At 34.6% G+C, this 15,076-nt stretch overlaps 1 protein-coding gene across 1 annotated transcript in view; it reads right to left on the minus strand.

Annotated features, from left to right (window-relative positions):
- Positions 1-4,594: 4,594 nt before the first annotated feature.
- LOC111147590 (TBC1 domain family member 32) overlaps positions 4,595-15,076 on the minus strand; it is a 237,940-nt gene continuing 227,458 nt past the window's right edge. Inside the window, exon 32 of the mRNA XM_022503709.1 lies at positions 4,595-4,749. Coding sequence (XP_022359417.1) covers positions 4,630-4,749 — 120 coding nt within the window. The 3' untranslated portion in view covers positions 4,595-4,629. The remainder of the gene's footprint in view (positions 4,750-15,076) is intronic.

Here is a 15,076-nt window from a genome sequence, read left to right on the forward strand (position 1 = left end):
TAAAATAAATTACCAAAGTTCACTTAAGTATAAATATTTTGAATAGCCATGTATCTATGAGAGAAATTAATTTTCTTTTGTAAAAAATCTTATCACAATGTAAGTTGGTGCAGCCACTTTGGAAAACAGTGTGAAGATTCCTTAAGAAATTAGAAATAGAGCTTCCCTATGATCCTGCAATTGCACTACTGGGTATTTACCCCAAAGATACAGATGTAGTGAAAAAAAGGGCCATCTGTACCCCAATGTTCATAGCAGTAATGGCCACAGTCACCAAACTGGAAAGAAAACAAAAATGCCCTTTCAATGGACGAATGGATAAGGAAGCTGTGGCCCATATATACAACGGAGTATTATGCCTCCATCAGAAAGAATGAATACCAAACTTTTGTATCAACATGGATGGGACTGGAAGAGATCACGCTGAGTGAAATAAGTCAAGCAGAGAGAGTCAATTATCATATGGTTTCACTTACTTGTGGAGCATGAAGAATAACATGGAGGACATGGGGAGATGGAGAGGAGAAGTGAGTTGGGGGAAATTGGAAGGGGAGACGAACCATGAGAGACTGAGGACTCTGAGAAACAAACTGAGGGTTTTGGAGGGGAGGGTAGTAGGGGGTTGGGTGAGCCTGGTGGTGGGTGTTATGGAGGGCACATACTGCATGGAACACTGGATGTGGTACATAAACAATTGATTCTGGAACACTGAAAAGAAATTAAAAAAAAATTTTATTCTTATCACAAAGAAAATTCCAGGCTTCACTGGGAAATTCTATCAAACATTGAAGGAAAAAATACAATACCTTTTATACAAACTTCTAGACTATAATACCATTTCATATAAACTTCTAAAAAACAGATGAACACTTCTCATTTTATGAAGCCAGCATTATCATGATACCAAAATCAGAAAAAGAATACAGATCAATATCCCTTATGAACATAAAAATCCCTAATAAAATTTTAACAAATCAAGTCTGACAATATGTAAAAATGATAAAATATTATGACCAAGTAGAGTTAATCTTAGGAATGCATGATTTGTTTGGTATTAGGAATATTGGGAAGTTACCATATCAACAGACCAAATAAAGATGAAACTCATGCAAAGATTACTTTCACATAAAGTATTCGATAAAATCATTTCCAAACAAATTCTATTCCTGACAATCTCACCAAAATAGAAATAGAAAGGATTTTCCTCAACTTGTTTAATGCATCCACAAGTAACCTACGGCTAACATAATTGCTGATGTTAAGACACTTCCATTACAACAGATTTATCAATTTTTCTTTGCAGTATTTATCTTTTGATAATCAGCTTTATTGAGGTGAAACTTAAAATACACTCATTTTAAGCACACAATTCAAAGTACTTTTAAAAATATAGTCATGTAGCCATAATTACAATTATGACATAAATGTCCCCTCTGCCTCTATGTAGTAAATCCCTTTTCTTCACACCCAACCCCAGCCTAGGCCCTGGAAATCAGTAACCTTCTGTCACATAGATATACCTTTTTTAGAACATCATGTAAATGGAATCCTATGTATACTTTTGTGTGCATCAGTAGGTGGTACTTTTTAATGCTGAGATGTATTCCATTTTATGGAATGAACTACATTTGTTTATCTATTCACCAGTTGGGTTGTTTCCAGTTTGGGACTATGATGAATAAAGCTGTATTATTCATGCATGCCTCTGTATGGAGATATCTTTCATTTCTTTAGGGGAAATGCTTACAAAGAATATTGCTGAGTCACACAGCGAAGTGTGCATTTAACTTAATTTGAAAAAGAAAAAACAAAACAAAACTCAAATTTCCAAAATGGCTGTTGCAGTTTTCACTCCTACGGTAATGAGCCTCATGACATTCACTCCAGCATTTTTCTCTTCAGCATGTTTTCCTTTCTTTATTGCATCATTTCCACTCACATAAAAACATGCTTCCAGGGTGCCTGGGTGGCTCAGTGTGTTAAGCCGCTGCCTTCGGCTCAGGTCATGATCTCAGGGTCCTGGGATGGAGTCCCGCATCGGGCTCTCTGCTCAGCAGGGAGCCTGCTTCCCTCTCTCTCTCTGCCTGCTTCTCTGTCTGCTTGTGATCTCTCTCTGTCAAATAAATAAATAAAATCTTAAAAAAAAAAAAAAAACATGCTTCCATTCTCCATCTTAAAAAAGTCTTTGACCCCACGCCTCCTCTAGCTACGACCCATATTCTCTTTCCCTGTTCAGCAATGCTCCTAGAAGGATCGGTCTACAGTCTTTCCTCTCAGCATCAATTAACCCTGCTCCAAACAAACTTCACTACTTCATCAAAACTGTTCTCATCAAAGCCACCAAATCCAGAGATAAATTCTTGTGATCTTTAAAACTATGTTCTCACAGTTTAAAATTATTCATGTCTCCATGAGGACTATGGACTCTGTGAGTAGTAGTGCTGTTAAGTGCTGTTATTTTTCCTATCTTGGATATTAAAAATATTACACGTGCAACCCTCAAAACATGTCTGTTAAATGAACAACCAAAGAAATTTCTTTAACATCTTGAATTGGAAAATCAAACTAGAACATGCCATAATTTAATAATCATAGATTTAGTTAGAATTCTATTAAAGTTAGATTAATTTCTGAGATTTACTTTACCTTCACAGATTCCTTAGATGCCTATGCATTATGAGGAGGCATAACTACGGAGATGAAATTCTGAAAACAGGTATTCAAAGATTTATATACGAGTGCTTACATTTTCCCTTTTGTTTATACTGTTTTCACATTTGTTTACACTGTTACCATAAAATATAGTTTCTCATAATGAATCCTGTAAAATGTATGAGGTACCCATTCATAAAATAGAAATAAAGTCTGTCCTAAGGACTTATACTTTAAATAATTAAAACAAAACTGAAAGTCAAGGCAGGGTTGTGTTTATTTCTATTCTAAATAGTATTCTTAGAATAATAGGTACAAAAATAATTTACAATGCTAGCTACATTAATGACCATATTTTACATTTTATTTCACCAAATCGCTAGGTCATTGTTCATAAGACATTTATTTAACAAATGAACACAAACGCCTTCTGGCTTCAGCTGAATTCACTTTTCCAAAATGTAACTGTTATTATCTAGATCTTACTTCAGTTTCCAATCAAAATCACCAATGAATATTATAAAACTAAGATAGTTCCTTCTCCATCTATATTTCCAATTACCATGTAAGAGCTTTTAAAAAGGAAATAAAGCTGCAATTTCTTAGTATCAATAACAGTAACTCAGGAACAGAATGGGAAGAAATGAAACGATAAACATGTATTACAGCTTTCCAAAATTAAGTCTGAAAGTAGACAAAAGCTTGGTATTTTGATTAACCTAGGACTCTCTTACTTAACTCTATCAACCAGAGCTAAAGGGAGCAATATGCCAAATTAACTTGCTCAATTTTCTTTTCTCAACTTTTTCAATGCCCTTTACGAACACCATTACTGAGCAGCTACTGTTAGCATTAACAGCATAAAACCCAATTTTGGAAGGTTGATATTACAATAGCCTAAATATCACACAGCTGAAAACTGTATGGTGCCAGTTGTTTCATGATACTGAAAGGAAAAATTAGTTTGTGGATGAGCTATTTTTGGTTTTAGAAAAAAAGGCTTCAAAATGGTTTTATTGGTTGATTTATATTTAAATATAAGTAATGCATACAAAATGACTACCACACATAAGTTAAAAAAATTTGTTAAGATTGCTAACTGAAAAATATTTTTGTGTATTATTTTTCATATATTAAATGTGACAGTTATAAGAAAACAGACTTTAGCAAATTGTATTAATCTCACTGGAGCAAAGCTTTCTGTTTAAATAAAACATTGTGTTACTCATTTAAAATAATTTAGAAGTTATTCTCCTTAATGTTTTTAAGTTCAGCACAAATAAAATTTATCACTAAGAAAAATTCATAACAAATGAAAAGTCAAATGCTTATCAGTATGAAATAACAAATCTACCTTCTAAATGAACCATGTAGAGCCTACATTTCACATGAAAAATTATAATTTGATATAGCTATCAAAAACAATTCCTAGAAAAACAATTATGTCTGAGAACAATAGTTTTCTTAGCATTTGCTATGATAAATATAATTTATTTCCACCACATGTAAAATTAGTAATTGTGGCTTTGTCTATTTTCCTTTATAGGTGCAGACAAAACATGAAGAAAATAAATGTCTTCCTTGTTCGTATGGACTCTCTCTCTGGCTAGTAAACAATTATTTATAATGTTGATGCTTCTTTCAAAACTCATTTAGAAAAAAATATTTTAATCTTCTGGTAAAGAAAGAGATGTCAGTTGGGACCAGCTCTTAAATGTAAAGAACTATAAGTAAATTAGATCTGATTCTAAAACAGCCTCAGAAAACAACAAACTTAACAAAAATGAATTTACTTCATGTCACAAATTGAGCTAATTCCTAATCAAATATATATTATTATATTGAAAGAGTCCCAGTATTGATTCACAATATGGGTATTCACAAAGCATATGTTGTTTTAGACACAGAAGACAATCAAGTCCCTCTGTTTTCTTTACAAATAAATAAAACATGACATTAAACCGTGCACTTCACCATCTATGTGCTCTGCACTCTAATGTTCCGCATGTCTCTCAGCACTACTGTTCGGTAGTTTTGTTCCAAAATCTCCATGTATTCAAAGTAATCACTCACTCGAAAACCATGCAGTGCTTCCTCCTGTCAAAAAATACAAAGAGAAATTAATTTGCTTGCATAAAGAAACACAATTCTAAGTTGATGAATTTTAAATAGTTGACTTTTTCAGCTATAGATGGGGGCTTTATGTTGCTAGTAAATATGTAATTGTTTTTTACGTAGTAGGCTATGTATGTATGTGATAGCAAAAAAATCATGTACCTATGAAACAAGCTTGTCTGTTTGTAAAACCAAATACGTTTTACAGCTAACAAAAAATAAGGCAAATTCTTACTTAATGAAATCTTCCTACTATTTTGGATAAAGTTTCAATTATAGAATGATTGTTCACATTTTTAATGAATAAAGACCTTAAAGCTTATCAAAGGATACTATAATGTCCAAGAAATATCTGTTCTACAGCTCTGAAGGTTCATAAAACCTTCAATAGTCTATAACTCATAATGTTGGTACTGTGCATGTCTATGCTAATTCTGAATTTAATGGTTAATGTCCCAAATGAGGCACTCAAGAATAAAAGAATAGGAATACTCACTTAAAATCTTGGAGACTTTAAGGGAATTGTACAGCTATTTCTTTTAACATTTCTAAATACAAGCTATGAAGTACCTACCCTCCAAAAATTCTAAAGAAAAATCATATCTAATCCAATGTAGTATTATGGTCAGAGTTTTGGAGGTTATTTTAAAAGTTGGACAATTCATGCCTTTCTAGAGATTACAGTTTAGAGATAAAAGTACTAACAAAAACCAAAAGCAGTTCAAAAAGAACAAAAGATAATATACTATCCTACCAGATAATTGTGCCTGAGGTGATCAGTTTATAGATGAGATAAACGAATGTATAATGACTAGGAAAACACTACACGCAATTCTCAGTAAGGATGAATGTTTGTAAAAGCCTTCCTCAAATGTTACTGCTCACTTATTTAAGTAATAGTTCTCAGCTTGCAAATGACTTGGGAGAACTTATACTTATTTTGCCATGTATCACCTGAAATATGGATAACCTGGAGGAATAGTTGGTACATCAAAAAAAAAAAAAATTACTGATCTACAAGTCTGATGTTATAGCCAAAAAAACTAAATGATGTTAAGTTGTATGTGTAACATTATAACACTGGCTAGAGCTAACTCCTCCCAACATAAAAATTTGAACTTTGGGTGCCTGGGTGGCTCAGTGGGTTGAGCCGCTGCCTTCGGCTCGGGTCATGATCTCAGGGTCCTGGGATCAATTCCCAACTCTGGCTCTCTGCTCAGTGGGGAGCCTGCTTCCCTCTCTCTCTGCCTGCCTCTCTGCCTACTTGGGATCTCTCTCTGTCAATTAGATAAATAAAATCTTTTTAAAAAAACTGAACTTTACCTTTAATTTAAAAAATAATTGTTATCTATTCCTTTATTTCTTCATTAACTTATTCATTCTTGATTATAAACTGAAGACACGAAGGTTAATTTGGCAGGTCCCTGTCCTAAAACATTAACAGCTGAGGTATATATTGTGTCTCCAGTTTTATGTATAAGCAACTCAATCAAAGGGAAGATGTTCATCTTATGAATAGCAGAAATACTGGGTCTTTGTAAATTTCTCTCTTGTCAAAAAATATTTCACTTTGCTTTTGGGGAAAAACAGGATTGAAGACAATTCTTACTGCTCAAGAATTCACCTTAAACAGTTACTGTTGTAGGTCAGGAACTATTTATGAATTTAACCATTCTTTTCATTCAAATTATGTGTGATTTGGCACTGATCAACTCCTCATTAAAACTTTAATGAGGAGTCTGTATGTCAGTGGAGAGAAATTATAGTAATGTGTTATTCTAACAGATAAAAACCCAATGTCAGAAAAATTGCTTTAGTGCATACACATGATTTTTAAAAGAATGCTTATTGTTCATTAACTGAATCACAATAGGAGATGACACCATTTGAATAATAGCTCTAATAATTCTTTTCTGGGCAAAAATATGCAAAATCTATTGAACATATTTAATTACTGTTCCACTTATGGAGAACCATTGTTATCACTTGTCTTACATGTATTTTTCCTTAAAATATTTTTTGAATTATGGCTTTAATTTTTGGACATTAATTTCAAATTAAAGAGAAAATACCCTGATAACTATTCTGAAGAGACACCCATAATGCAAACTGGTGCAACCACTCTGGAAAACAGTACGGAATTTCCTCAAAAAGGTAAAAACATAACTACCCTACAATCCAGCAACTGCACTACTAGGTACTTCCCCAAAGGACACAAAAATACTGATTTGAATGGACACATGCATCCCAATGTTTACAGGAGCATTATCAACAATAGTCAAATAATGGAAAAAGCCCAAAGGTATATCAACTGATGAATGGATAAAGAAGATATGGTATGTGCATGCATACACACACACACACACACACACACACACACACACACACACGCTGGAATATTACTCAGCCATCAAAAAGAATAAAATCTTGCCATTTACAGTGATGTGGATAGAGCTAGAGAGTATTATGCCAAACAAAATAAGTCAAAGATAGATACCATATGATTTCATTCATATGTGGAATTTAAGAAATGATGTAAAACAGATGAACATAGGGGAAAAAAAGGAAGGCAAACCATAAAGTAGATGCTTAACTATAAAGAACAAACTGAGTGTTGCTGGAGAGGAGGAGGATGGGGGATGGATTAAATGGGTGATGGGTATTATGAAGGGGCCTTTTGATAAGCACTGGGTATTGTATCTTAGTAATGAATCACTGAATTCTACTCCTGAAACTAATATTATATAATATGTTATCTAACTGGAATTTAAATAAAAACTTGAAACAAATAAAAATGGCCAAATAAGTCTATAAAGGTCATTATATCATAAGAGAAAAACATTCATTTTTAAAATAATGTTTTTAAATGATGCAGTTCATTATTTAAATTTTACAATTTATAACTCTGAATAAAATCTTCAGAATCTCTAATTCTACTTTTTATCTTCAGAGTGGTGTATTTTTCATTTTATCCTAAATGTTCTCTAATGACTTTAGTGGATAACTTTACCTTGTAATTATAACCATTTAGACTGCCAGCTTATCATTCAATTTATAGAAGACAATTTCTTCAGAATACTGCTTTATCATTTTGTTTATAGATCTCAGTGTATTGGACTCTGTATAAAAATATGAATTCACTTATTTTTTTTTCAGTAATCTCTACCCCCAATGTGGGGCTTGATTTTATGACCCCAACATTAAGAGTTGCATGCTGTCCTGAGCTAGCCAGGCACACATGAATTCCCTTATTCTTTAAGTAGGCAAACATGTAATTATATAAAGCAATACTATCCCTTTTTATATAAACAATGGACTATATTTTCTAATATGTTACTTCTGAAGTGGTTTATATCTTGGTTAGAAGTTCATTTTGAGCATACTGCATTTTCTTTTTTGTATCTTAATATCTTTTCAACCAGTGATTGGCTCTCTTCATTAATTCTAGGTTTCAAATGTTGAAATCACCAAAAAGCATTAAAAAATTACTATTCTAGGGTGTCTGGGTGGCTCAGTTGGTTAAGCATATGCCTTTGGCTCAGATCATGATCCCAGCATCCTGGGTTTGAGTCCTGCATCAGGTTCCCTGATCAGTGGGCAGTCTGCTTCTTCCTTTCCTTCTGCCTCTCCCTCTGCTTGTGCTCTCTTTCACTTGCTTGCTCTCTCAAATAAATAAAATCTTTAAAAAAATGGTGAGCCTGGTGGGTATTATGGAGGGCACATATTGCATGGAGCAATGGGTGTGGTGTATAAACAACGAATTTTGGAACACTGAAAAAAATGAAATAAAATTCAAAAAAATAACAAAATGAAAAATAAAAATTACTATTTTAAACCACAATATTTCATGTGCATTCAATATTACATGATGTGGCATATACACAGCTTGCCTCTCTCCTTTGTATACAGAACCCAGTTTCAAATATGTATCCACTGATTTTTCTTTTACTATTGAGAACATTTAACTAGAAGGTCCACTGAAGGTTTTTTGTTTTGTTTTGTTTTGTTTTGTTTTGTTTTTTAAAGATTTTATTTATTTATTGGACAGAGAGAGATCACAAGTAGGAAGAGAGGCAGGCAGAGAGAGAGAGGAGGAAAAGCAGGCTCCCCACCAAGGAAAGAGCCCGATGTGGGGCTCGATCCCAGGACCCTGGGATCATGACCTGAGCCGAAGGCAGAGGCTTTAACACTCTGAGCCACCTAGGCGCCCCTGAATTTAAGGTTTTTAAAAAGGTAACCAGACTAGTTAGCGAGAGTCAACCTGATATACTAGAAGGAGTACAAGATTTGGATTCATACCAAAAAGGGTCCAAACTCCCCTGTACTAGTTACTAGATGTATGAACCTGAACCTGAGGAAGTTTACCGACACTCTAAGCCTCAATTTCTCCTGTGCAAATGCAGACAATAATGGCATAAAGTTGTACTGTCTAGACTCCTTTTCCTGGACTATAAAACCTTATATGATCTGGCCCTGACTCCTCTCTTACTGTTCTATCTCACCTTGTTCTGCCACAGTGGTCATCTCAACACTTTCTAAGTGGGTCAACCTCATTCTTACCTCTAAGATTCTGCATATGCCTTTCTTTCTATTTAGAAGAATTTTGCCCAGAAGTCCTTGCTTTGCTTTTTCCTTTGCTTCATTCAGATTTCTGCTTACTCTCTCAGAGTAGCCTTTGCTGGACTCTATACAGCATCTCTGACTTAGTATGACTCTCTTAAGATGTTTGATTTCCTTATGATAAGATCTATCAATACCTGAAGCATTTTTTTTTAAAAGATTTGATTTATTTATTTGACAGACAGAGATCTCAAGTAGGTGAAGAGGCAGGCAGAGAAAGAGAGAGAGGAGGAAGCAGGCTTCCCACTGGGCAGAGAGCCCGATGCAGGGCTCGATCCCAGGACCCTGGGATCATGACCTGAGTGGAAGGCAGAGGCTTTAACCCACTAAGCCACCCAGGCGCCCCTGAAGCATTATGTATTTATTCAAATACTTGTCTACCACTAGAATGAAGGTCAGTGTGGGTAGGGACACAGCCTGTCTTATAACACAGCTGTGCCTGGGACACAGCTGTTGTATAATAGTCGAGTAAGTCAATGAGTGAATTAATAATACCCATAAATCCCTTTGCCCAGTGCCTGGCATTCAATAAGCACTCAAGGTGTTAATGGTTTCATAGGAAGAACGTCTTTATTTACTGATGGTCTCTAAAATGGCTAAGTTAGATTTTCTTGATCACGCTACAAATCTATAATGTTCAACATCGAAGATTACTGACTCGTCTGTTTTTCAACCCCTTGCCAAAAACATAAGGGAACATTTCACTTAAAATATTATATTACTGTCTTTTCTTGCAATGTCTCAGGAACGTGCCCCTTACAGAAATCAAACTATACCTATGCTTCAAACATTACTTGTATCAGTTAAAGTTTCCAAAAATAATTTCTAGCAAAAATGTTTTTTATTTTTTTCTAAATATTTTATTTATTTATTTGACAGAGAGAAAGAGAGATCACAAGTAGGCAGAGAGGCAGGCAGAGAGAGAGGGGGAAGCAGGTTCCCTGCTGAGCAGAGAGCCTGATGCAGAACTCAATCCCAGGACCCTGAGATCATGACCTGAGCCAAAGGCAGGGGCTTAACCCACTGAGCCGAACATGTCAGAGCCACTGAGCCTCTTAAAAAATAAATAAATAAATAAAATAAAAAAAAATTTTAGAGCTACTGCAAGTCTTGTAAATCTGGAATATGAATCAAAGATAATGCCTTTTGGGGTGACAAATTATACAAAGTACAAAAAGACTGGGTGTGCTAACATTACATGCCTTAGTTTTATGACTTCAGGATCAAGTTTAAGCATGTTTGCTATATTAGTTCCCAAATTTAATTATTAATGTATTTGAAAGATGATTTCAAAAAAAGACATAATAGTTCTTTATAAAGTTTGAAGAAAAGTCACTTTGAATGGGTTAAATGGGAACAATGAATTGACACTTATTAATAATCACCTGGAAACATATAAAAGTTTAGGACAAAAGGGGCAGAACTTAATATACCGAGGTAACTTAAAGGATTTACATGGATATCAAATCTCACATAAGAAGCATCAAATTATATAGTAAGAGTCACATGAAAGAAGGACTTTTGTGAAATTGGCTCTGCTCTTTACCTTTGCTAGAGATGATTTTTTGTGTAGGACCTTCTTTTTTGGTCAAAATGGTAGAAAACCAACCAATCTGTCAGTAATGTTTTTTTCTAGTATGTTTCTCCTGGGGTGCTTGGTATAATCAGAAATCCCAGAGCTCAACAGCCCCAAAACTATTAAATCCCTGGTGTTGGCATTCTGGATTCAAGTTTCAAAAGTAACATTTTTACAAAGTCAAAGGTTTCAAGCGATTTGAGATTTTATACTAAAACCTGGCAACTCAGGCCTGTCATGAAAATTGTTTGGGTAGGTCTGGGGAGGAGTCCAGATATGTCAGTTTTAATAAGCACACTAAGGATTAGGGAAGTTTATAGAGTGTGCGTAGCTCTGGACAGAGTATGAGGTTCATAAGTATTTAGGAAAGAGGATGTGATTCTTAAAAGATTTTAACTCATATAACCTCACACTGATCAGAATGGCTAGAATTAACAACTCAGGAAACAACAGATGTTGGCAAGAATGCGAAGAGGGAACCCTCTTACACCATTGGTGGGAATGCAAACTCGTACAGCTACTCTGGAAAATTGTATGGAGCTTCCTCAAAGAGGTAAAAATAGAACTATCCCATGAACCAGCAATTACATTACTGGGTATTTATACAAAGAACACAAACATAATGATTCGAAAGGGCACATGCACCCCAATGTTTATAACAGCAATGTCCACAACAGCCAAAATATGGAAAGAGACTAGATGGCCATCAACAGATGAACGGATAAAAAAGATGTAGTGCATACACACACACACACACACACACACACACACACACACATACATACATACAATGTAATATTACTCAGCCATCAAAAAAAATGAAATCTTGCCATTTCCAATGACATGGATGGAACTAGAGGGTATTATGCTAATCGAAGTAAGTCAGGCAGAGAAAGATAAATACTGTATGATTTCATTCATATATAGAATTTAAGAAACAAAACAGATGAATATAGGGGAAAGGAAGAAAAAAATAAAATGAAAACAGAGAGGGAGGCAAACCATAAGAGACTCTTAACTATAAGAAACAAACTGAAGACTGCAGGAGGGGAGGGGGGTGGAGGGATGGGGTAATTGGGTGATGGTTAATAAGGAGGGCACTTGATGTAACGAGTACTGGGTGTTATATGCAACTGATGAATCACTAAATTTAGCCCTGAAAGTAATAATCCAGTACATGTTAAGTAAATTGAATTTAAATACAAAATTTAAAAATAATAAATAATTAACTTTAACTTAGCTGAGGGATACGTGGGCATTATGTGATGACTAGGGAGATGATCTAATCCTGGCGGGGTAAATGAGGGAATAGGCCTTGATCAGATACAATGTAAGAGAACGATCCTGACCTAGATCTGAAGTGTATGTCAGGTATTACTATGATTTCCTAAAATATCTACAGGGCTAGAGAAGAAAAAAATGGAAGCAAAGTATATGGTCTAGTATGGACTCAGAAAAAAGGCTTACATCCTTTGCTGTGCTTGTATACAATCTTTTTCTTCAGTTAATAACAAGAGAAGGATGGGACAGGGATGTAGATATTCAAATAACCGCTATTTTTTTTTTAATGCACTTGCTATGTGCCAGACAGTGTCCTAGAAGTATTTTACAAAAAGGTATCATTTAATTCCTCAACAATTCCATGTAATAGGTATTATTTCACACCTAATTATACAGATGAGAAAACTGAGGCACAGAGAGGTTAAGCAAGGTGTCCAAGCTTACAGAGTGACAGAGCCAGAATTTGAATGCAGGCAAACCCAGTGATACAAGAACAGTGAAAAACACTTATTTGCAAACCACAGTTAACATAAAACCGAACGTGTTTTATCTATTCCCTCAGACGATGAATTATTTTTTGTACCATGTATACTTTTGTCTTTTAAAAGCTTAGCAATTCATGTGCTGTTTCTCAGACTGATCTCCATTCCTTACCCTGTCAACATGTTCTGGTAACAGCTGCAGGAACAAAAACAATAAAATTCCTCTTGACAATTTACTGATTGGATTGAAATTAATTTGATTTTTTCATAATTATAAATTGATTTTGCCATAACATGCAGGATTTAGTTGAAGCATTTTAATTAATTATCTTGAGCATTCATAGCCTGATTTTCACTGGAAGGCAATCTTTTCCTAGCCTGGCATTTCAGTGACGTTTTTTCCAAGTTGAAATCAATTGAATTCACAAACTAAAACCAAGATCACTGCCAACCTATTATCATGCTAGAGAGAAATGCAGTATAGCCAGTTGGCTAAAACAGTGGGTCTTCTGAAGTACTATTACTCTTTCTAAACTGGCTTGCTTGCATGAGTGAGTGAGAGTGAGTGAGTGAGAGTGGGAAAGAGGGGGGGCACCTAGGTGGCTCAGTGGATTATGCCTCTGCCTTCAGCTCAGGTCATGATCCCAGGGTCCTGGGATTGAGCCCCACATTGGACTCCTTGCTCAGTGGAGAGCCTGCTTCTCCCTATCCCTCTGCCTGCGCCTCTCTGCCTACTTGTGATCTCTCTCTCCATCAAATAAAATAAAATAAAATAAAATAAAATGGAAAACCAAAAAACTTTAGACTTTTAAGTTCACTGGTATATTTAAGAGTACTGTGCTTATTTTTCTAGAGCATGTTTTTCTTTCTGGTAAGTGTAATGCTCACAGATTTTCTGAACCATCATCTGTCACTGATTAAAAAAAATCCAGGACCCTGAATCCAAGGACTAAGTAAGTCCTTCAACAAACCTTCAAAAGTTGTCTTAGCTCAGGACTGATCTATCAATCACCACGTGTGGGAGTAATGCACTCATTACACATAATATATAATGCTGCTCTATTATCAAATCCACTTATTTATTGTGTCTACACAATAAAACTCAGAAAACACCTTGCTGATATCATCTTATACCCATGCCGTTCATTTAATCATTTAGTGATTTAGTCAAAAGGGGAAAAATAAAGTGTTTGGGGTTTTGCGGTGGGGGGGGGATTTTGTTTTTCAAGTAAACTTGGCCTAACTATTCATGTTCACCACCTGGTCTAAGAAATTCCAAATCATCTTTTTAATACACTGATCATGAAGAATTGCTCAGTGGGCTGTCAGAAACGTAGGCAATGAGTCTAGGCTCCTAACTGCCTAATTTAAAATCTTGAGCCTAAACCCAAATGAATACAAATGGGTTAATATTGTTTCTATACTATATGCTTCAGACAGATTATTATCATTCCTAAAGCAATGGTTCTATCATGTCACTCTCTGTCAATAAATGAAACTTAAACCAGGAAAATTTTAACTGCATATTTTCAATCTTCTGGAACCATCCCATTACCTGAAGTTTCTCAGGATAACTGATAATAGTTGAAAACATGTTTGTTTGTGGTTTTCAGTGTTTTGGAAACTTTCAATTGGGCCTGATTATTTGAATTTATTTATAACAGTTAGATGCTTGTTTTATCTATTTTTATATAATGATTCAATACCCCCCTTTTAAAAAGTTTTATTATGAAAGAAGTATGGACCCATTCTTCATAAATAAAAACAACAACAACAACAACAAATATGCTAAAAAGTAAAAGTCCTCTATTCTACTCCACCTCTACAGAAGCAATCATATTTAAATAAGTACAGTCAGGAGATAACATGTAACCTATATAAGAATAGTATTATGGCTGTGGTTTATAGTTATATGGATAATTACTACTTTTTTTCACCCTTTGTACAAGTCTGAGATTTCTGGATTAGAAAGCATAAAACATAATTCCCCAGGTTTAATACTTAAAACTACAGTTGAATGAGAAATTTTTAAATTATATAACTATTTCTGACTTGTCTTCAAGGGAAGGAAAAATGAACATCACTTTATTAACCAAAGTTTCATGATTGGTTAAAATGTGAGTAAATGGTAAAGAGTCTATATATGTTTATAAACATGGGAAACAACAGGTCATAACAGGGCTTAATAGAGTAAAGGTGCATGTAATAATACTTATATAAACCATCCTCGAATTTATCTCACAAGAAAAATAACTGCCCACCAAAAGAGATCAGTGAACTTGAGACCTACCTCTTGGAAATAGAACAAAAAATAAAATGAAGTCCAAAATCATAAAGATATTTTTCCTAA

Source organism: Enhydra lutris, unplaced genomic scaffold, assembly GCF_002288905.1.
Source record: "Enhydra lutris kenyoni isolate GAN:26980312 unplaced genomic scaffold, ASM228890v2 scaffoldscaffold17, whole genome shotgun sequence".
In the NCBI taxonomy this organism is placed as follows: Eukaryota; Metazoa; Chordata; class Mammalia; order Carnivora; family Mustelidae; genus Enhydra; species Enhydra lutris.